We start from the raw sequence: 24,722 nt of genomic DNA on the forward strand, positions 1-24,722 counted from the left end.
CAGTAAATGCTGTAGCGTGTAGAGAGAGAGGAGCTTCCCCACCCCCCTGCTCTTGTACTTCTGACATCAGACATGAATAAGTATCTCATTAAGCGCCCCAAAACCATCTGTCCAGTGAGCCTCCTCCTTACAGGAATATGCCCTTGTTAACAAAAGAATAAGATTCCCTCATTACCCTTATTGCCCTCATTAGAAATATTATTCTATAGCTAATGGCAAGCTAGAATCTCAATACATTCAGGGAATTAGGGTATCGAGGAAGAAGACGAACAGATAATGTTTTTCTTAATTCAGAGGTTCCAAGTCATCAGCCTTCATCACTTTTATAATTTCCTTGGTACTGTTCCCTTGAAATGCAATGTGTGCAATGTGTATCTGCATGTGATTGTGTGTTATTATGCATAATTCATTATGAAGATATTATACCTACTTGTGTTGTTAAGTCTTTTAGGGGTGAGAGACTAAATGATCTTCCACAAGGCCAAAGGGAGAGTGTGTGAAAACACCTGTCATGTTTCTCTCGGCACATTAGTCTCTGAGGAATCACTTGCACAGGTCCTCCCTGCTGCCAATACATTTAAGTGTAGTCAGAAGCTGGTGGACAAATGTTTTATGCAAATGCAGAACCAATTACATCAAGTCATCCGATGCATCCTACAAACTGAAAGAGCCAAAACCATAAACAATTCAGTCTTTGCTCTGTAATTTCCGCTTTGAGTAACAATTAAACACAACGCATTTAATAGACATGAAGCATGCTGGAGAATGTTTTTGTCCATGATCCCAGAAAGTTTCATGTATGTGTACAGATCTCTCTTCGGGGAAACGTAGCTTGATGTGGTCTACCACCGCTGAAGCTTTGTTGCACCTGCTGGGGCGAGGCAAACTGTGGCCCTGAACACACACACACACACACAGGTGTTTGAAGCTGGGTGGAGCTGTGTGGGCTGATTGTTGTTGTGATTACTCTATATACTTCAATTGATTGGAATAGTTTGTTTGTGCCATAAGTCATTCCCCATCATTTATTTCAGACAAGAGTTGCTCTTGCCAAGTTGTGTAACATTTCCTCCATCACACACCAGGACTTGGAAATGTTTTTGTTATCAAAATTATAAATAGAGGAAAAAGAGGTCTCCACAAATGTTGTAAATTACTATAAAGTCATTTCTTCTCAGTGTGTCTGACGCTGTCTCTTTGCACAACTGCCTGCACATCACTAACAAGACAAACTGGTCAGTTGATACAGTCAACACGAACCTTCAGTGGAGGTCCTGAAGAACCGGACACTCTTGTCTCCAATTTCAGGATCTTGATTTGACTGCAGCATACTGGAAGTGCTCTGGATTGATCCTGAGTGGATTATGATTGGCTGTCTGCTGCATCCAATCATAGGTGTGTATGATTTCAGCATTAAAACAAAGGTAAAAGAAACTAAAAAACTAAACAGATCTGACCTTTCACACCCGAGGAGGAACTTTCACATGATGAAACTGTTTACCACAATGTCTGTCAGTTCAACATCTGTGTTGTTAGTCTTCAATATTTGCTCTGTTTCATACATTTGCATAAGACTGTGTACATTGTAATGTGTACATTTGTCATTTTGTCCATGTGTTTTGTCTACCTTGGTCTCAGTGCCTTGCTAGACTTTGTCAGTCTTTGTCTGAGTGCTTGTGCGCTGCTTCCTGGATGCATATTGTTTTGAAAGACTGTTGGATGTGTGTGCAGTGCTGTATTTCATAATCACATGCATGATACTGTATACAGGATCCTCTCACCCCCCTGACCAACAGCTGTATATTCATCTCACACTTAAACACATTTGCAAACACAGATTGAGCGATGAATTATCAGCCATAAACAATTACATTTTGAGGTTTAGTCAATGAAGTAGCATTAATTCACTTTTACAACAGCACCATAAGAGTGTAAACAACAGCATAAAATATAAATGTCTCTATCCACTTTAAAATTGAAACTGTATTTGAAACTGTCACTGTATTCATGTCCGCACACACTGGAGAGGCCCCTCTCAGCTGGAGATCCACGGAGTCAGTGCCCCATTTCATTTGTATACAATGCACAGTAGAACACATGCAGTCTACAGTGTATTGTATGTCTGGATCCTCCCTCTGTATTTGAGTGGAAAGCCGCACAGGTCTTCCAAAACATTTTCCATTGTGAGGAAACTAAGCTTTTTACAAGTGCAAATCATTACTATGAGAAAGCCTTGTGCAAACACTACACTCGTTCTAATCATCTATGTATTTAACAATTAGTATGACATGTAAGTACTTACAATTTGTTTACTTTAGCATGCATGTTTTGTTCGTTAAAGTTGTGTTCCAGTAGATTCGTATTTGCATCATATTTTCATGGTCGTATGCAGACTCAACCAGTTCAGCAGGATGAGGCTAATGCAAATATTGAACTTGCATTTCCCTACTGTTGTAGAAATCCCTCCGACCCCCCGTGGATCCCAATGGCTTTCTTGGAGATATACTGCCTCCAAGTGGTGAGTACGAGTGCACAGACGATGCAACAACTGATGAATAAATGAGACAGGACAGAGGAGAGGAGCAGCAGCCAGGTTAACCTCAGGAAACGCGGGGAATCTGAGGAATGAGGGTGGATAGAGCGCCCAGGTTCGTTACAACATATGTATGGTTGAATATTGTAAACTCAACTGCTACAACATTTAGGGGACTTAACCGGCTTCATGCGTGTGTGTGCGGCTCTAGTATGATATATTTATGGATTTAGTTATGTTATTGTATTGCATTTTTAATTATCCATGCAGATATAGCGAGTGATTTCTTCTGAGTGGACCGGTTTGTATAACGGACATCATTCAATTCAGCGTGTAGCTTCAAGGTCACTTGAGCTATGGGACCAAACCGCTGAACTTCCTGGCATTTTTGTCATTCCATTTTCGCCTGTGCTTATGTTTAAAAAGAAGATAACAGATACATTTGCTTGCTGAATTGCACAGCGATGTGGTGAAGCGTCACTTAAATTTGATGATTAATTGTAGTTGTTTTAAGGTGATGCATATTTTTGAAGAATTATGCGTATATGTAGTTTCCCCCTGTAGTATGTGTGAATGAATTGCTATTATTTGATGTTTCTAAAGCTTTGCAAATCAACCACGTTTCTACGCTAAGTCGCTGGTATTCACGTAATTATTTTTGCATAATTCCTAACAATACCCGTCTGGTGTTGACACGAATTAAACATGCTTGTGGATATAAATAGGAAATGAAACTAACTCGCACTCGTTTGGAGCGTATTTGCGAGAGCAAATAAGGTTATTATCCCCCCCGGATGTTGTAGCCAATAAAAACCGTGCTGACACTGACAGCCGCGGTGCATGCTGGTAGTTGAAGTGTTTCGCCGCCTCCAGCCCGTTAACAGCGTTTTCCCGGCTGCTGTGGAGGACTACAGAGCCGTGGGACCTGGACTGGGGCGGCTTGCGTTGACAGTGGTTGGTACTGAGAGAACTACGGCGGCAGGAATATCGCCCGTGTGTTTTTTGTTTGACATTTGGGAAAGTTGACGTTTGTGAGCATGCAGTCTGAGTCGGGAATAGTTCCCGACTTCGAGGTGGGAGAGGAGTTTCAGGAGGAACCTAAAACCTACTACGAGCTGAAGAGTCAACCCTTGAAAAACAGGTCAGTCCTCAGCCTGTGGACAGTTACTTGTCATGGTGACGCGGGTTTGGTATTTAGGTGATAATTAGGCTGTTTCAGTCTTGTCCAGAATCTGTGCAGTACTGGGACTGGATCAGGTCTGAGCTCTGAATGGGATTCGGCTCGCGTTTCATTACTTATGGATATTCTGTTGGCATGAAGTTATGCAACTCTTGGGTGTTGTCTTGTCAACATCAACTTCAAATATTAGCCTGCAGAGGAGCGGAGAGGTCACAGTTAGAGATGCTGCTGCTCAGCCTCACTTGCATTACTAAAACAACAATACAAGCTGGCTGCTCCTGTTACTTTCCAGTGAATTGTTATGGATACGTGTGCCACAACATGTTTGTCCTGTCATTTCTAATAGTGTGGCATAGTCAAAATCAGGTCAGGGTTAAAGTTATATACTGCATGCTGTATGTTATTGGGGAGAACAATTTCATTCACGGCAAATAACATTGATCGTTTTACTTAAAAAGATTTGGCAAAGGTGAATACGATTTTGGACGATTCTGCATAGAAGCAACTTTTCTGCTGAATAGAAAAAGTGGCAACCTAAATGTCCCTGTGGTGTCTGGGAACATGAACCCAAACACAAACACTCTGCAGCACTGACTTATTAGAAAGCTATTTTCAGCTGTGGCACGCCGAGGCCTCTCGAAACAGTCAACATTGAGCTGAGTCAGGGCCATGTTGTCTAATTTGACCTTTCACCCTTGTTTTCTGTGCAGAGTGGTTGCACTTTCTGTCTGTGTCTCATATTCAGATGCTATTAGTGCAGTCAGATTACTAATTGCTTATCTTGGCAGCTGTAGAATAGTGGATATAGAAACAAGCATGACTCATACACTGCTCTTCTCACCTCCATCCATGTAAGCATCTCATCGTTCTTCAGTTTTTGTCTAATTTATCATCATTTAATGTTAAGTATAACTTCTGTGTGTGGGTTTGCATGGGTTCCCTCCCATTCCAGAGATGTGCATGGCTAAATGAATACCACTGTTGTTGCCCTTGAGCAAGGCGGTATCCTTGGGTTGGTCCCCAGGTGCTGTACGCTAGCTGACCGCGGCTCCTAAATAGTTAGAATGAGGCAAATGTAGATCACATATTTCCTCAGTGGGATTAATAAAGTATAACTTCAACTTAATAAAGCTGAGGTGTGATGTCGCACCATTATTCTCTAATGTAGCCAACTGTGAATCCACTTCTAATTTAGAGTTTGAATGCACATTTATCTTGGAAAAATGTCAAATTTCTAAGTACATAATCCACATTCTATTTTCATGATGTTGATGATGATGATGCTGGTGATGAGGATACTGATAAAGGTGGGGTTAATATTGCAGAGCTTTTGTTTTTTTACCCTCTGGCTGCACTGTAGTTTTCCCCTGAATGTGTCTAAATTCAGCCTAAACACCACTTCGGGAAGAAACTCACATCTTGTACAGTCCTAACCTTTAACACAATTCTGCATTTGTAAACTGGATTGTTCAATTTCTTCATTAGTGAAATTTCATTACATCATTACATAACTGACGTAACTGTATCTTTGTATCCCTGCAGTTTTGCTGTCATTGCAGTTGCAGTGCTTCTTTAGACTTAGGGGATTTAGGGTCGTTTCCTTTAGTGAAGTCTGAAAAGTTGTTTCAATTGAAGGCATCCCACTTCCTCTTCAGTTTCCCATCACATGAGGATGAGCCAGCATTAAAGCAGCCACAGCGACTGTCTGACGAGACATTGTTGTCCAAAATGGATATGATTTTGTTAGATTGATTGTTCTGATATCTTGTCACCGTTGTGTCTGCTGTTCCTAGATTTAAAATCCTCTGTGTGACAGAATGTGATCTTAGCCTTTACAGATGTAGTTTTCCGGGTGTTTCTGGATCATCAGCACTCCCACAGACGGCGTGCCAGACTTTTTGTGCCTAATTTAGATGTGAGAAAGGTGAAGAAACGAGTCTCCAATGCGGTGTAAATAAGTGGTATAAATTTAGCAGTGGATGTGTTATGTTTGAAGCTGTGAGATGGAGTTCATTTTTGTCTCAGCAGTTGCAGTCATTTACACTACAGTGAAATTCAAGCTGAGAAGTGTTAGAAGCTGAAGTCTTCTAATGTATGTGCTAACTGTGGAATACTGTATGACTGGGTAACAATGCTGGTGCCAGTGCTATATCATAGTTTCAGCACTGATACAGAAGCAGTATTTTTCTAGATTCCTTGATTTCGTCTTAAATTAGCTTATAAAAACAAAATTATGAGCAAAATCTGAAAATATTGAACCAAACTATATTGAAACCGAACCATAAAGAACTAATTTGTTTATAAATGGAACAGTTTTTGATACTGATTCAACCTGGTACAGGCAGATTTCAGTTCAAAAATTGTAATTGCCATTTCTGTATAAAGTATCCTGCCTCAGTACTGCAGGTCACACAGTCGACTTTTATGTAGGCTTTGTAGGATCCTCACCAAAAAGGGTTTGTTTAGATAGGGGCAAATTTATCATTGTTAAATTTGTATCGCTTTCAAAATATCAACCATGTTTCAGATTCGACAAGGCCGGTCGGGCTCTAGTGTTGTGTTTACAAGAAATGGGAATGGGATATAAATCTATTTTAGGATGAGTGTTGAAAGAAGGGAAAGCAAGCTGAGTCGGAGTCTCAGAGCCACGAATGCTCGGTGTGTAAGGAGCAGTATGTTCCCGTGGGATTTCCCTGGAGTCGCTGCCAGGGAGTTTTGTCCCTGATCCAAGGTGGAGTCAAGAGGACGTGGACTGAGTGACAAGGACAGGTGTTGACGTCATAGTAAAACACACTCACGCCTACTTGTTCCGCAAGGTGTATCCACTTGGCCTTGCATCGCGTCTTAGGTGTCTCTTTTTAAAAGTTTGTTGTATTTGCACTGTCAACATCTTGGAAAACGGTCACTGACTTTTCGAAGTTTTGTTTGTTGTGCTTTAAGTCATCTGTTATCTTTGTCAGCCTCTGTTGGTGACAGCCAGAACAGCAACAACACTGGCTGAACCAAGCACCTTCACACCCCCCCCCCCCCCCCACAATCCCCCCTCTCAGCCATTACTGTGTCCTGTGGTCCACATTAGCAGAGCGTGTTCAACAACTCCATAAAATCCCTTTAGTAAGGGTTTGGCAATTTGAACTAAAGGCCTGCAACAATCAGAATCAGCAATCTAAATTTCTTAAATCAGTTATTCTGTGCATTCTCTCTTTTTTTTTAAAGCCACAAGAAAAGCTGCATTGTTGACTTGTTGCCCTGCAGCAATATATTCACTTGAACTTAAAAACCTTTTGTACTGACTGAACCCAATGTTGGAAACTCTGCGGGTTGTCCCCCCAACTGTCCTCGTCCTGTCCAAAACACAGAGGAGCAGGACCAACAGGACCTGTCCTGCTGAAAAACCAGCGAAGGGAATTATGAAGGTCTCAGAAACCTAATTACATGAATAAGTTCTTATCCGTGCCACTGCCGACTTCCTGAAAATACCTCAGCAAATAACCCGATTATGTGTTTGGATGCTCTGTCGGCTCGCCCTCGTTGGCTCTTAGAAGCAACAGGATGAACAGTATCTGTTAATATGACATCAACAATCAAAATTAACATGTCCTGCAAACAAACTAACACCACCAAAAACATCACAGCTTGGATTCCTCAGTAATAAATGTGCTGAAGTCACAATTGGTTTTATTCAGATATTGGTGCATTCCTTTTGATGCAACATCATGAGCTGAGCATTGTGCTATACTGCAGCATGTGACCTGAAGTATAACAGTGTATTGGTCAGTCAGCCATTTGAAGATGTCATAATGAATAAAGGGGGAAAAGCTCCATTCCCTTGATGAAAAACCTTTGGAGTTGAAATAATTAAAGTCAGACATTGATGTTCCTTACATTTGTACACAAATAGTTGAGCTCCATGCTTGAGAATTACTGGTCTAGACTAAAGGTTTGTATGCAGATGCTTCTCAGTAACGATGAGTGATGCCTAACTCCTAAGTACCTCCTATGGTGCAACATACACATATAGTGCTGTGTAACTAATGGATAAGTATACCGTCATGCAGCTTCACACTATCGCTGAGGTGTGATTCATCAGAGTGGTTGTGTGTTCTGGCAGGAAGCAGCGACCTTGTCTGTGAAGAGCCACAGGGTGTGATGGTGAAAAACGGAAGAGACAGAATCACCAAGAGCAGCTCGTTTGCAGGACACATTATTTTTACAGTGACTGCCATCACTTGTGTGATCTCACCTACTCTCATCCTTCCTCGCTCTTCTTACACTTCTTCTTCTCCCAGTGTAGTTATGTGATATTTGGAAGTTATATGTTTGGAAGTTGTGCACCTGCGCTTCTCTTCCCATGGGCCGAGAGGTTACAGGCCCCATATATAAAGGGGTGCAGGCCTTTTGGGGGCTAAATGCACACATACATACCTGGACAGATGGTCAACAATGTGAGAAAAGTTAATGTTAGAATAATTTAAAGTCTGCAGTAGCTGACTCCAGTCCTGCTTGTACAAATCCACCCAGGAACACACGACATGATTGACAATTGAGGTAGTGATTCCCCTTGGGGTAAAGTAGGACACCATAGAGACATATTTGTCACAGAGCTCTGAATGTGTGGAATCTTATCCGGATTTAATAAGGAAAATGTGTTACAATGAGAGTGAACAACCTCTGAATACATCGTCCTAACCGATGGACTCTTCCTAGAGTTCTGATTAAATGATGCGTCACTTATGTTCGGTGAGTGACAGACCTTTTTATCTTGTATGTATAAGTCTTGCTTGCATTTGTTCCTTAATCACAGTATTTGGAGTCACAGTTCGGGTGACCAGTATGTTTCCAGTGAGTACTTGCCCTCTCCTCTGCTGCTCACACTGGGCTGGTCCTCTCTCTGTTGCTCTGTGTGGCGATTGGAGAGTCCAGGCCGGGCCCTGGAGCCTCCCCCCTGTGACACACTTTCAGCTCCACGCCACCAGAATGACTTTCACTGCTTTCCAAGGGCGGGAGGTGCACCTTCAGGAAAAACAAACAAACATGGAGGCCTTAGGAGTGCACTTTTACAGACCCTGCTCATTTGGCTGTCTGTGAGTATGGAGCCTCAGCATCTGTCACATTGTGGGCATGATTTGGGGAAGTATTAGTGTGTGTGTTATTCAAGACTATGGAGTACAAAGGACGCACAGGGTGCACAGAGCTGCAGTGTGTGTGAGAAAGATGCACAGCAATAACGTTAATACCTCTATGCTGGTAAAGTTTGCTTTAAGTTGAATGTTTTTTGCCTAACCAGTCCTCATAATTAGTTTGTCAAACAAGCACTGACTGAATTGTAATAGTTAAAGGAGCAAGATTTGTATTTTTGTTTGATGTTGGTATTTATTTTTATATGGGGTTATTAGATCTTGATCAATGGTTGATTTTGAGGCTTATACTGATATTTAAGCCTAATACTTTACGAAAACATTATTATTTTATTATACATAAAACAAATTGTGATTGAGATTTGCCTATTTGACTCATTTTGCTATGATCAGTCAATTTAACTCTGTAATGACAAAAAAAGCAAAAAGTCTTCAGTTAAGAAAAATAATGAATCCACCGTACATAAAGATGTTACCTTTGCTGCAAATAGTAACATGAGGTATTTGTTGTTGTCTTTGCCAGACCATTATTGTCCATTAGTGTTTCTTTGGTAGGCTTTAAAATGCACATCAAGCATGGAGCTTTGATTACTTGAGTAATAATGGAGCACAATAATGGAGCAGCGTAGTGAGCAGAATCAGGAGAATCATGAGCTGAGAGGGTGGGACTCTCCAAGACTGTGCAGCTATTGTTTTTCTTTTTTTATAGATACACACAGACATGAGAGGAGGTGTACACACACACACACACACACACACACACACACACACACACACACACACACACATTCACACTCACACAAGTTAAACAGGAACAAAGCACTTTTTATGTGTTTCAGTGGTCTTATAGTGAAAAGAGGGAGGGAGAGTGAGAGCACGAGAGAAAGAGAGAGCATTTGGGCTTTCCTATGTAGCTATGAAGCTTCTGGTCATTCATAGGTGCTCACATTCACACACACACACACACTCCAATGTGAGGTTGTACTTGTTTTACTTCATACTATACCCCAATACCTACCTTCGGGGGTCGTTTATTTTAAAGTTTAAGTCAGCATCTCAAGTTCACCTCACGTGTCCTGAAGCACAGGGAAATGTATATAAAATGAGTCAAATCTTTACATCTGCTGCGATATTGCAGCCAATAACGTTATAATGCTTAACTCAGCATAAATGTGAGGTACGTAGTCAGGTGCTGGAACAAGTAGATGGTACAGTATACATTTAAGTCACTTTGAAACGACTCGAATGGGAACTTTATTAACAAAATGCAGCTCATATTACAGAGACCATACTGACTGAAATAAAGGACCAGCTGTAAAAACAGGGAGTTGGTGGTAAAATTGCTGAAGTGTTCATGAGCAACACAGTGTACAACCTGCTGTTCCCACATAGGAGTGCAGGTGTGTGTGTGTGTGTGTGTGTGTGTGTGTGTGTGTGTGTGTGTGTGTGTGTGTGTGTGTGTGTGTGTTTTCTCTTGCACTACCAGCTTGAGTGTAATGAGGAAGAGAGAGAAGCTGCTGTTACTTCCCTTCTACTTCCGCATGCTGCTTCACTTCACGTCGCTGTGATGTTTGAGGTGATGCAGAATGTGTTTCCAGTCATGTTGCCTGCTAGGTGCGAAGAAGTTCAGGGTCGGGACGTCATTGTGAGTGTTATTAAAGTTTGTTCAAACTCGTAACCGTTAGACTACATGATGCAGCATATCAGTGATGCAAGGTGGTTGAAAAGCATTTTGACCGCAATCATTATGCGAAACTAATTTAACCTGTAGTACAAATGAAAGTCCAAAAATCAGAACACATACAGAAACAGAAATAGTCTATCGTGCGAATAACCGAAATGCTGAAACAGCTGAAAGCGAGAATCAAAGGAAATCAAACATAAGATTCTTTGACTTTGTTTGAAATAGCTGGATAAAAGGAGAAACACTGAAAGGAAATTATGCCTCTGCACACTAACGCTAATGGAATTGGATGAAAGGAACGAAAGGAACTTGCACAATCAGCTTATAAACCCTCATTGCTGTGCTACTTTCAGGGAATAAGATCGTAATTCAGTCTGCTGTTGTTACATTTGCATGTAGGAAAGCTCCTGATTGGTCAGGATATGTGGTTGTATTTTGCTATAACAACACAGTTTCCCTCTTGTCCAAGGTTTAGTGGGTGTGGTGTCGGACAATGAGATTATATGCAGCACTGGGGAGGAATTATGGGTAGGCCCGAGGGCTGGACACCCACTGCATACGCCGAGTTCGACTGCACCGCCTAATTAGTGCGATTACTGCACAGCTGGATTGGCCAGACGTTTTAATGAGTTTTATCAAAAGAATCACTCACTCCATGAAGGCTTCATCCCGACAACTTCTGCTCCAGCAGACTCTCTATTTTAAGACTTGAGGGCTCAGTCTGAGGAGGAGGCGGCTAAATATAGGAGAGTAGGAACACTGGAAAATGTTCCTCTTTCTTTGTTAAGTTTTAGTGCATTACTTTGTGTTTCTGAAAGTACTTCCATGCTGCCATGAGAATTTTCTAATTAATAGAAAAATAGTAAAAACATTATTGCCAGTGAGTCAAACCTTTATTCCATTTGCTCTCCCCCCATATCTTCTACTTTTTCTGCTATCCTTGTCCTCTATTTCCCCGTTATCGCTTTCTCTTTTCATCTCTCTTCACCTCACCTTGCCGGCCCCTCCCTCCCTGCCTCTGTCTAACCCTGTTTGTGTTCATTTACCTTATATCCGTCTGCCCTCCGCAGTCCATCAGACCAGCATGGCTCCTCCAAGCCCCCGCTGAGCTCCTCGGCCATGACATCACGGATTCTGTTGCGACAGCAGCTGATGCGGGAGCAGCTTCAGGAGCAGGAGCGGCGGGAGCAGCAGCGGCAGCAACAGGCCTCTCAGTACCCACAAACCACTGCGGCACAGACCCCCGCCATCAATGTCAACACCACGCCTAGTTTACCACCTGCTGCCCAGGTGCCGATGGAGGTGCTGAAGGTGAGCAGAGCATAAATCACACATTATAAATAAATACCTAATAAATAAAGCGCATCCAGGGTGTCTGGTTTCTGAGATCAGGACCAGAACTTTTGCTGCACTCACATCTGAGTTATTTAAGTGTATTTCGAGGTGGTTTGTGAAATGCTCGCCAGTGCTGTATTTATAGATTTTATTGACTACTCGTGTGGACATTCAGGCAGTTATGGCTTTATTATGACTGACTGAGTGTAAAAAACACAGAAGTGAGTGAAGTGTGTTAAAATGCGTATATGGGGATTATCTTTCCTGAGAGAATTCCTCTTTAATGCACGCTGTGCTTCCAGCCATTTGGATTTAGCCATCTTTAATCCTATTTGCTCAGCTACATTCACATCTTTTCGTAGCTTTGATTCTTGGCAGTCTGAGCGATAGGAGACTGTTCAGATTTTCTGTGCCAGTAGAGAGAGACAGTTGTGTTTGCCACGGCGCAACGTCTGACTGAATGAAAGAACATTAAGGCAAAGCACTTTGGTAAGTTAACCTGTTTGTCTTCTGCATGTGAGATGTAATAATGATTTTATGAAATATGAACAGAAACATTTTGTGCAGTGTTATGTTGGGCTTCAGTTTGAGATGTTGCTGAACGTGAGCGTGAACATTTTTCCTATTTTTAGAAAATCATGAATGATGATTTTCATTTTCATATTGCTCACACTCTTCCGTCAATTTAGGATTTAGTTTTGTTCAATATTGAAAAGCTGTGAAATCAGTGTGTTTCATGTAAATATGGTTAATGTGGGACATCACATATATTTTTAGAACTGTACAATTACATCCTAGCTTTTGACCTCTCAAGACTATGATCATAAAATATATACTTTCATATATTTTATGTTAAAAATAATATAACACAAAAATGTTGCAGCCATTTAATGATGCCTTCATCTGGGCTGGGGCTTGAATTAGCTGTGATATTACAAATGCAATATAATACTGCCGCCTATACAATCTGTGTATTTCTTTCAGAGCCCTTTATAGAAACAAGGGCTTTGACAAATGTATTCACCAAAGTTGGATAGTAAAACTGGTAAAAATGTAATGTGTGTGTAAAGTTCTGATGCACTGTAAACATGGATGTGTGGCTCGGGTGAGCAGTGAAGGACAATTATCTGCATTGGAAACATTAGCTTCTTCATACAGCGTAAACACTTCTTCTTCTTAGTAATTTGCTGCTCTTTGCGAGGCTTGGGACACCCCCCACCCCACCCGAGCAGCCACCGTTCGTATAATACCTGAAGTTGGAGTGATTTCTCTGCTTTGGCGAGAGCTTACAAACATTCTTCATTGACTGAAAATGAAAAGGCCGTTCCAGCTTGGCGCTGTTGAGCTGGGTTATCCTGCTCCCCTGTCTGTGGATAGATTAGCAGGGTCCACACGAAGCTCAGGGGTACCAGGCAGAGCTGCTGGACCTCAAAAAGTGCAAACATTAAGCTTAGATGAGTTTATCTAAAGACTGATTGGACCCTTAATTAACCAAGTGACCTCTGACCTTCTGGGGAATAAGTAAGGGATCAGTTTAGGGATCAAGACAAAGGCAAGCACAGCCTTACCACACACCGAACACTAATTCAGTGAAGAATGCTCGTAATTAGCCCTCCCTGCTTTCATTCCATGGCATATTTAAGAGAAAAAACACTGCTTTGAAATTTATGTAGGATAACTTCCTAAAAGGGTTAAAATGATTTCTAGTCTTTTTTTCCAATGGATTTATGAGACCATGAAAAGAACAAAGTACTCCACAACTATAGAACATGTACATGTCTTTTGGATTATACAATGCTGAACCTCGTGACCATCAGAAATAGATGAACATACACCACACAGATAGTAACGTGTGCAACCTTAGTTGTGCAAAAATACATGCATATTACGCATATTTAGTCTTTTTGATTATAGATTGCAACATTATACAGCATAACCAATATTTTAGAACATTTTACAGTTTTAGACTATTTACTTTAGAGGAGCACTGTAACTTTCAATAAATGACTCATTTACTGACTAAATTAAACTGAAAACCAGATTTGTGGTCATTTTAACTGAACATGGACTTGTTAAGCATACATGTGGTACTGTGTTAATGGTTAATCAATGTAATAGCAAAGCAATACATGAAGTCCACAGTTTGCAAGATCCCCGCTTTGTTTACGTTGTTAGAGACGTTGCAGCTCACATTAGCATCACAGTTGTGTCTGTGAGTTCCAGAGGACTTGTTACCAGCTTAACCACGGGACAAAGTGGCCCATTCTTCAAGTCTGCATAGCAAATGGAGCATTCCTGTTAATGCATCCTGGAAGGGCCATCGTGGAATGCCCAAAGCATGCAGGGCAAAAAATACAAATCATTGTTTGTTATTCTGCGCACAGACCACAGCCACTCTCTGATCATCCAGTGTGTTATGCTGCTAGGGCCCTTTAGGCTTTTGGTTAAAAAAAAAACTAAACAAGTCTTATTTCCTGTTTTTGCAGATGCAATGAGTCAGCATTTGATTTGAGGTTACAAATGATGAGGTCAAGTCATGCTCTCACTCTATGAATTAAATGAATTCATTTAACTTGTCTGTCCGCCGGCCTTCACAGTCTTTACATAAGCCGACTAACCCAATACGTTTAGTCAACGCAGTAGCTCCCTCTGCGCCTCGTCTTCATTTTCAGCAGGTCATCAAAACAAAAGCTGCAGTATGTCTTTACCAGGATGTTCCATGCTAAAGTTTGTGGCCCCAAAGGCGTCTCCAGTGAACTCCGTGTAATTACGTGTGATGATTTAGGTCCCTAGGGAGAAAAGCGAGCTCGTGAACCACAGATCCTAATTACCATGTAGGCAGAGCTAACAGTCCTTCATCAGTTTCGAGTAAGCGTGAAAGGTCTAACAAGCCTAGTCAAAATGTGTTATAATAATGCATGTATACTTAAAGAGAAAGAATGTGACTGTAATCTACATAATATTTCTTGTTTGCATGCTGCTGAATCAGCATCATCCCAGTTACGCATTAGTAGTTCTTGGAGGTTAGCTGCCCAGTTTGTTACTACATTAGTGCAGCAATTCCAGTAATGTGCTTCATGTCTGAGCATACAGAGGATCTGGATCCTCAGCTAGATACACAGATGTGTACTTATGTACATACATACTAGTACAGTTTACAGTGTTTTTACAAGACAAGGTTTTTGGTATTGAATTGGCAAATCTTATGTTGTCTTGTGGATGTTACAGCCTGAAAGACATTTTTGGTCCTTTGTTTGCATGGCTTCTATTTTTAAGCAGGGAGCAGACAAACCCAAAAAGTGTGCGTGTGTGTGTGTGATTGTGCATCCATGTGTGTGTGTGTGTGAGAGAGAGACAGTTGTATGGGGATCCTACAGTAATCCTTTGTATCTTTGTTTCTATTTTTAGACAGGAACGGGACAATGAGAGCTATGAGTGTGTGTGTGTGTGTGTGTGTGTGTGAGAGAGAGAAAGAGAGAGCTCCTCGTGGATGTGCACGTGAAGAAAATTAAAGAATATTACACGCAAACTGTAAGTGCTGGTATGAAGTAAAGAAGAGAACAACAGAGTAACACAACAGCATGTAACACACTCTGTTCTGCTCCTCATCCAGTGCTGAAGGCTGTGGAAGCTTTTTTGTAGAGCTCCAGTTATCTGAGCCTAGAACCTGACGGGATGAGTTTAGTCTTGGCCTCCACAGAATCCTGAACAAGGGAGGAGGATTAACAAATAATAGTTAATAATTGTTATTAGCTCAATAATTATCAGAACAAATGAGTGCAGTGATGATGGAAAAATGAGAAATGTCTGAATCAACCTGGGGAAAAAGACAGAAAAGCTAAGAAAGCTGCTGTTTGGAAGACATGTGTAGTGTGTATAGTACACACGATGGAGCTGGTGCAGCTGCAGACACAGTGAGCTCAGTTACAAAAATGTGTCTCACCCTCATTTATGAGTTGGAGCTGCACTGAATCATTGTGTTCACTCGGCCCCAGAGTGAATAATTTTGCCCCACAAAACACAAAGGAAGAACTTCTATATTTGTGCAGTTTTTCATCTAAAGGTCAGTGGGAACGTCTAAAACTCGGTGCATCTGTTGGGAGCCAATTCCATGATAAAGACACACACAAAAAAGACACGCGTTCTATGTGTGTTTTCCCCCCAGGCAATTATTAATGGCTAAAATACACTACTGGAGGCAAATTTTCTCACACGGACTGAAAGATTCCAGTTTGTGTTGAAGAATACAAAACTGGCATTGTGGGATTGTGGGTTTGTGTGTGTGTGTGAGGGGGCACAGTTTGTATCTGATGGTCCTCATGGAAACAGGCCCAGGGCTGGCAGCTGTACTGGTTTGGCATTTATTGGCTGGCTTGGCTGAGGATTAAAATAAAGGCAACCTTACAATAAAGATGGTTGAATTTTGCTCAGATTTGCAGATGTCCCTTAGAATTGGCGTAATCTGTGCTCTTCCTCTGGTCCGAGTTGTTCCCATTCACATGGTCTGTAGTTGGTTTCCTGGTCTGGCATTTAAAATGTATCAATCAGTTTTAAATTGAGTGAAATGATCTGCTGAGAAGCTTGTTGATCACTCATGAAAGATGAAAAGTAGCTACATCAGTACACAGTGACGATTAGCACGGTAATAAAAACAGATCGTCATTCATTGCCAAGAGCCCTGGCATTGTTCTTCATCAGTCACACTCTTGTTGTAAAAATGTTTCCCCTCATTGATGTCACATTTACAGCCCAAGGTGATGTCAGTCATACCTGCAGGATAGACAACATGCATAGGTCCCTCATCAGTCCCACAAAGAACAAACATTAGTTGTTTGAGAGGCGAGAAGCACAGCAAGCTTCTGTTCTACTGATAATTTTAGGTTACTAATTACAGTATATATATATATGTAGAGAGAGTATTCAACATTTTCATATTAGATACTAGAGCATTCTGAGAATAAGTTACAATTTCATTGAAGAAATATTTGAACGCTAAAGAAACTGTTCACAAACAAACAGAGTTTTGTTTGATTTTGGTGAGGTAATATTGAATTTCCACAATTTTTCCAAGAATATGTGAATAGAACATTAATATGATTCAGTCAGACTACAGCCAAGGTCGGTCACATCTCACTAAAAACGTTTTCGCCCATCATGATTGTGTGCACATGACTGACTTTTGTAGTGCACAATGGATTTACCATTCAATCGAAACATCGCTACATTGTGGAAGGTTCAGTGACACATACAAAGTGTCTACAAAGGGATTCAGTGTTCTTGACCTGTTGTTTGGCCCCTGAAGTGGTCTCAGGTTTACAACCATGTCAACAGCCCAAGGTGATAGCTAACTGGCCTCTCATCAGTGTTTTCTAAGAACAATAAAGCTTTATTTACGTCAGAGCAATACTGCCACACTGATAATTATACATTTGACAGGCAGAACATGACAATACTCTCTAATATACTTTATGATGAAAAGATTGTGTATGACTTTTACATGTGGATCTGAAAGGCAGATTGTATTTTCTACATCATCACTACACTTCATTGAGATATTGCACAGCCACACTCATCAATACAGCATGTTGTGAGAATATATCACAATTGTCTTGAGTTTGGTTTATGTATCTGTTCACCTGTCATGTTCGATTTCAATCGTTTGAAGAAGCGTGCAGGCTGAGAGGTTCTCAGAATGGAGGTAATATCAGAGGTGTCTAAGAGTTCATTTGGAGCCTGTGACCTCAGGGCCGTTTAAGAACCCAAATCCCCCCCGGCTTAAGCAGAACAAATACACCAGCCATATGTAAAGCCATAGCAGTGTTTTAGTGAAATATGCCAGCATTTACCGCTTACAAACATTATTTTTGAAGCAGTGGCAGGGCACAAATAAGGATGTAATTGGCTTTTTTTATAAACTGGGAACTCAAACGAACCATAGCGGCTTTAAGAAGCGGTCGGGGCAACATTAACAGCCTATGGCAAGTTACACTTAAGGAGGTGGCTTTACATAACAAAGACATTAACTGTTAGCGGCACATCCAGACGTCAAGTGATACACCATAAATTCAGATTTTACATTGAACAACACAGATTTGAAAGGGCTCATTGTATTTTACGTCCATACCCTGACATGCATAACTAATTCGTTTTCTTGCCTCTTAAAGAGATGAGCTGGATGTGTCTGTGCTCATACTGGTGGGGCTTCTTCCTCTGGTGCAGCTACTGTCCGGTGCAGCTTACTGTCCCCATATAGCTTAACCAAACAGAGAGAGCTGATTTTGACGTTTCTTTGTCACATATTCAACATCATTTGAAAGTATGCTTGAGATGCTTAGCTTTTATCCTCATGAGGTAAGTTTCAAATTCACCATTTCTTCTTTTTTTTTTCTGCAGGAGAGGGGATTTTTTTTTAGCCGTGCACAAATCGACAACAATTTCAACTTCTTTCTGATTTGTCATTTTACAGTCGACCTGTTTTTCCGCTGTTAACTGCTGCAGTGTTGATTCAACTATACACAGAATCAGCCAGTTAATGCATTGATACTTGTCTGGATAGAGATTTTAACACGAGCTGGAATATAACAGTACTGCTCCATAAAAAACATCTTACACTGTATTCAGGGAGATTCTGAATGTTGGATTTTCTTGCACCTTTACTTGGGATTAACGATAACCTAGAAATGCATATAATGTATTGTTGATGTGCAGGTGTACATAATTCAAACGAAGAAAATCAGAAACAGTCTATTTAATGGAAAATACAGATGCATCTAATTGTATTATAAAGATAATTTGTGTTTAGCTTTAGAACAATTTCCCTATAATTTTAAAGTTGTGACAAGATTTTTTTTTGGATACAATTGTTTCCCTCTGCAGCACAAAGCCACGAAAACATAAATAGTGAATACAGTAATGATGTATGGAACAAATGCATTAAGAAATTGAATTCCTCTAAATAAAGATTTCATTTGCCACTAGGATGGAGCTGCAGACGTATCTGGTGTCTGTACCCTCATCAATAATCATCCCTGCACCTATCACACAGTTCATCTTTGCTCTTCTCTCTCTCTTTGTTCTGACAGGTCCAGACTCACCTGGAGAACCCAACCAAGTACCACATCCAGCACTCCCAGCAGCAGCAGGTGAAGCGCTACCTGGGAAAATTTGGCTCCCAGGGGTTGAGCTTGCCCTGCCCCAACCAGTCCTCTGACCACGGGGGCATGCCGCCAGGGCCGGGCAACAGCGCCCCCAACAGCCCTATGGCCTTACTGACCCTGAACTCAAACTGCGAGAAAGAGGTTTGTGCAGAAGAATCACTTTGACATTTTTTGTGATATTTTCTTTAATTTTCTCTACAATCTCAGTACAGTGTATGTCATTTGACTCCTGCTTCTGTTTCAGATGGATGATGTCATTGATGACATTATCAGTTTGGAGTCGAGTTACAGCGATGACATCCTTGGCCTCATGGATCCAGGACTCCAGATGGCTAATACAGTATGTGTGCAGCCCTGTCTCTTCATCACACATGCAGATTTTCTGTTTCATCAACGCCTAGTTTGTGTTTCTGTACGATGCATTATGGATCTATTCCTTCCTCAGATTCCCGGGGGTGCAAATCTCATGGACATGTACGGTAATCAGAGTTTGCCTCAGCAAGGTCTGCCCATCAGCAACTCCTGCCCCGCCAACCTGCCCAACATCAAAAGGGAATTCTCCGGTGAGCAACACAGCACAGTTTATGTGTTAACAAAATAATGGTTCTCTTCAAAATGTCAAACATTAATATATGAATGATCTGGGAAAATTCATTTGACTCTGTTTGTGCAGAAAACATCAAACAAAAGCCTGAAACATCTACTCTTTGTGTTGCTCAGATTGCGACTTTGTTGATTGTACATCACTAAAATGTATATGTGTCTCTTCTGTTCATTCTGATATTAAAACCATGATTCATCACATAGTTTCACAATCCCCGGCCATCATGCATATGCTGGATAAATCTGGATCCTGCGGCAAATTTGACAACTACCAAAGGCCTGAAGGGTTTCCTGTAGGTACGTCTGCTTCTTGAGCTTCTACATGTAGATGTTAGCTGTGGGACACGTTTCATATTGAATCTTTATTGCGAAGTGGACTGACTCTGGATCGGTTTTACAGAGTCTGAAGTAAGAGCCATGGCGAAGGAACGGCAGAAGAAGGATAACCATAATCTGAGTAAGTTTGGATTGCAAAGTCTGTGTATGTTTGGTTTGGAACTAATACTTAGGTGTGGTTCAAAAACAAGCACTGTATATGTTTAATGTAATTTAATGCAAACAAATTATCCTCTTTGACATTAAAAAAAAGATGTTTAGATTACTGAAAGAATAAAGAAAATATTGATAAATTACTGATTATTACTTGATTCAGCAAAGAACATATTTTTCACTGCTTTTTGAAAATAATGCACATTCACATTTTGTTGACATCACCAACTATTTGAGTTAAACTACATTAGCAAATATTTAAGTTAAATTCTTAAAAAAATCTGCACAATAATTTCAGATTTCTTCTATTTTTTGTTCTGTAGTTGAGAGAAGACGACGGTTTAACATCAACGACCGAATTAAGGAATTGGGAACCTTAATTCCAAAATCTAATGACCCGTAAGTTATAAATATTTCATCCTCCTCTGAGATGTTCATGTTTGAATCAATCATTTCAATCACAAACCTTTGTTGTGAGCTGAGGCCGCTGTGCTGTGCTGAACACTGAATAATGGCTCCTGCTCCCCTTGGCTCAGGGACATGCGCTGGAACAAAGGCACCATCCTCAAAGCGTCAGTGGATTACATCAGGAAGATGCAGCGGGAACAGCAGAGGGCCAAAGAGCTGGAGAGTCGACAGAAGAAGCTCGAGCACGCCAACCGACATCTGATACTGAGGATACAGGTAAAGACATAACAAGCCTAACAACTGGACAGTAGATATTTGAATTCATGTTGTGGCAGTGCACTCACTTTCTAACGGTCTTCTAGTCCTTGAAGCAATTATGATCCATGACTGCTGTGTGTGTTGCAGGAGTTGGAGATGCAGGCCCGAGCTCACGGTTTGACCATCACATCTTCAGCTCTGTGCCTGGCTGATCTCGTGGTCCGACCCATCAAACAGGAGTTGCCGCTGGAGGACTGCCACCAGGACCTGTACCCGCTCCACCCACAGCACCAACTCCACCCCGCCTGCACTCCGGACCCCTCGCAGCCCTCCACCCTGGAGCTTAACGAATGCCACTCGAATTACCCCGATGGCCAGTGTGGCGTCGCTGCCACGCCGGGTCACTACGGCGTCCACACCAAGGCAGACATCCTTATGGAAGACACCTTATCCCCGGTGAGGGGGGGGGACCCTCTGCTCTCGTCCGTCTCCCCAGACACCTCAAAGGACAGCAGTCGTAAGAGCAGCGTAAGCATGGATGAAAACGAGCAGGGCTGTTAGCACCGCCTGCTGGAGGAGATCTGCACTTCTCCTGCAGGTGCTCCTGTACATAGCTAACCACAGAGGTGTTTTCTTCCTCACGTCTATTTTGTTGTTTTTGTTTTTCCTCCCCGCTCATGTTTACATGTATGAAATCTTTTCCATTTTCTATGTTTTTGTTTTGTTTTGTTTTTGTTTCACTTCATCATTTGAAGCCCTCCTTAATATGAAGGATTGATTATGAAGTATGTTGTCTGGTTTTAATCAACATGTCAAAGACAATGAGTTACAAAAATAGAAGTTTTTTATATTTAAAATATGCATTTATCTTTGCATAGAGCCTAGATTAATATTGTTTCTATTGATTCCAAAGAATCTAGGCGGGGAATTAGACCATGGTCAAAGACATAGATATTTTGTGGTGCGATGAACATTTCTTTTAAAATCACTAGCAATAATAGAATTTCAAAAAATCTATTTATTACTATAGTGCTTTACACTCCTTGTGTCTTAGAATGAACTTGAATGTGCCAATGCCTTATTAAGATGTGTAAACATCGCTGTTGTATTGCTATGCACATATTTTGGCTGTTAGCTGAGTCTGTCAGTCTGCCAGTTGAAATTTGTTATGTGATATATATTAATCATTTATAGATTTGATCTTATTTATGTATCCATGTACACATTCCCCTTAGAATATTTTATTTAAAAAAGAAAGCCGAGGCTAAAACCAGCCACCTCAACAAACCTTTCTGGGACAATTAGTAAAAGAAAATACTAGAATACTACTTTAGATTACAAATTTAAGGTGACACTAAAATATCCTGCTGATAAATAAAAGTGATCAAACATTATTGTTTAGTTTTAGTCTTTGATTCAGTATCATAATGGGCGAGACGTAGCACAACAATCCTGTATTAACAGACGAGAACAGTCAGCAATAATTTCACTAATCCTCTAATCCTCCGTCCTTTAGTTCACCAGAAACAGAAATACTACTGATACATTCCTCACTAACTGCTAAAACTCAAACCAAATCAAATCTCTGATCTCAAACTTGATAAATCTGAATATTATTACATGACGCTATAAATCTCTATGTGATTAATACACAAATCTGTTCACTGCTTATTGTGCATGTGTCTGTAGATAACTGTCAGGACACATTTTATTATGTCAGACTAGAAAAAACGTGTAGATCTGCTGCTATTTCAGCACGAGTATATTATAAATTATAATATAGAAAAGGTGTGTAGCAAGAGCAAGTGCTCCGTTTTCATTATTGTCCACCCCGTTTCCTAAATTAACGTCTTTTATACACCATTTCGATGTGCCTGTCAATCCATTTTGCATTCAGGATGTTATTTTTTCCATGATGTGAACATTTGTATTACCAAGGAGTATAAGGAGACTGTTTGTATGAAATGCACGACATTGTCTAAACACTGGAATGGCATCTGTACATTGAAACATGGTTTGTCAGCATAGATTAACTATCGGCGTATTTGTTTTTTTTCAAATGCATACAGACTATTCTATGAGGTTGAACTGTTATGTTATCTTATGACGCGTGGTTGTTGTGTAACAGTTGTAGCACATTACAGATGTATACCTTTATGCCTATGAAGCGCCTGCCATACATCCTGTTAAAGCACAGCCTCCATTCTGGGTCAACTATGCAATGGTTACAGTTGTGGCTGTAGAGCAGCGTCACGTCTTTCTCACAGGATATTCAGCAGTGGTGTCTATCATGAATCAGGCTAAAATGTGGATTTTTCTCTTCATTGATTTAAGTGCCTTAAGGTGGTTTCTGTTCCCGTGGTGATGTTAGAGGAGTTTTAGGCACCGAGGCTGCATGTTGGTGTTTTTCTGATGCTTCTTGGATGAACTGTAGTGTGGCAGCGTGCGCAGCAGAGTCCTTTGTCCTGAAAGAGTTAACACAGTTTGATTATACTCTGATGGAGGCAGCAAATTAAGCCTTTAAGATGTCATTGAAACACCCAAATTACATTGAAATTGGCCCGAAGGCGACATTAGTGTATCAGACCATATTGTGCAATTGTAAGTGGATAGACTCAAGCATGTAAACAACCTGTTTAATTAAGCAGAGAAGTCACCTTCCTCACCTGGCAGACTCTTGATTGTGATCCAATTAAGCAACACTAATTTAAACATTGAGTAATGATGGAAGCTTATTAATTACATCCCTGTGTACATCATATTTTGCCTTAATTGCAGTACAGATAAAAATCAGTATAGTCTCCAACGAAGGCAGTGATTCCTTTGTTCCTACTCCTTTTTCCAGACCTCTTTCGTGAATCCATCCTTTCCGACATCTTGCAGGAGCTTAAGTTAAACATGTATCGTCAGCCCCTTGTGATGTCATAGAGGTCACTTCCCCCGACTTGAAGTTTATATACTTGATTTCCCATTCTGACTATTGCCCTTGACCAATGAAATCGACTTGATGTGTAAAATCAGTGGCGCCTCCGTTTAACTGAACACCCAGCTTCCTTTGAAGACCATTATGTTTGCCTGAATGTAACTCACAGTGATTACTGCCAAAGTGTGTTGCCAAAATCAAATGTAAATTATGCAAAAACATAAATAGCAATATCTTAACAGCTTATCTGTTGCACTTCTGTTTGTTGTCTTTTCTCCTCCCCCGGTTCCAAGCAATAGCAATCAGGCCAGAATGTAAAGTTATGTAAAGTTGTGAGATGCAGGTGTAGAACAGACACACAGAGTCCGGGTTGAAGCCTTACTTGTGCAATACACACCGGCCTTGGAAACTAAACCCAGATCAGCTTGTTTGTCAGTGGAAAAGCTAAAACCTCTGAAAACCTGAAAGTCACTGTGGTTTGACTGAGAGCCTCCACATATAAGCTGATTGGTGACGATGAAGCGGTTAAAATGCGGCCCATTATTGTCATTCTCATTCCTGTGGTTCAGGCACTTTCTCTGCTGATGTTGCTACTGTTCTTATTATTACAGAGTATATGAGATGAATGTAGCAAAAGTTACACACTGGTTTCAAATTAGTGAACTCAAACTCGTCTGTACTCAATGTGGAAAGTATCATGTGAGAAATATTAAAGGTTTTATTGAATCTTTGTATTGGCAGTTGTTTTTATTTGTGGTTGTTTTAATTGTGATACTTTTGAATGTTTCACTTTTGATCCCAAATAGGAGTTAAGACCAGACATACGGCTTTGAGCAGACTTGTGCACTGGATGATTCGGCGAAACAGCGCCCTCTGGTGTTTTAATACTGTTTATAATCTGTAATGTTGAAGATAAATGTCGGAATATAGTTATTAACAAACAGATTTTACTTAATTAATACACTGTTATTAATATATTATGCAGGGTTCATATTATATCATAAAGATGCAGTT

The 24,722-nt window shown here is 40.8% G+C and overlaps 1 protein-coding gene across 1 annotated transcript; it reads left to right on the forward strand.

Annotated features, from left to right (window-relative positions):
* Positions 1–3,430: 3,430 nt before the first annotated feature.
* Positions 3,431–24,434, forward strand: LOC143013145 (microphthalmia-associated transcription factor-like). The gene is made up of 10 exons (XM_076166644.1): positions 3,431–3,674; positions 11,606–11,846; positions 18,953–19,168; positions 19,272–19,367; positions 19,473–19,590; positions 19,835–19,927; positions 20,031–20,087; positions 20,443–20,518; positions 20,656–20,803; positions 20,933–24,434. The coding sequence occupies exons 1-10, from the start codon at positions 3,571–3,573 to the stop codon at positions 21,344–21,346; spliced, it is 1,563 nt and encodes a 520-aa protein (XP_076022759.1). The 5' UTR covers positions 3,431–3,570; the 3' UTR covers positions 21,347–24,434.
* Positions 24,435–24,722: the final 288 nt, after the last annotated feature.

This window comes from Genypterus blacodes, unplaced genomic scaffold (assembly GCF_046128005.1).
Source record: "Genypterus blacodes isolate CSIRO-AG114 ecotype Tasmania unplaced genomic scaffold, CSIRO-AGI_Gbla_v1 ptg000156l_1, whole genome shotgun sequence".
NCBI lineage: Eukaryota > Metazoa > Chordata > Actinopteri > Ophidiiformes > Ophidiidae > Genypterus > Genypterus blacodes.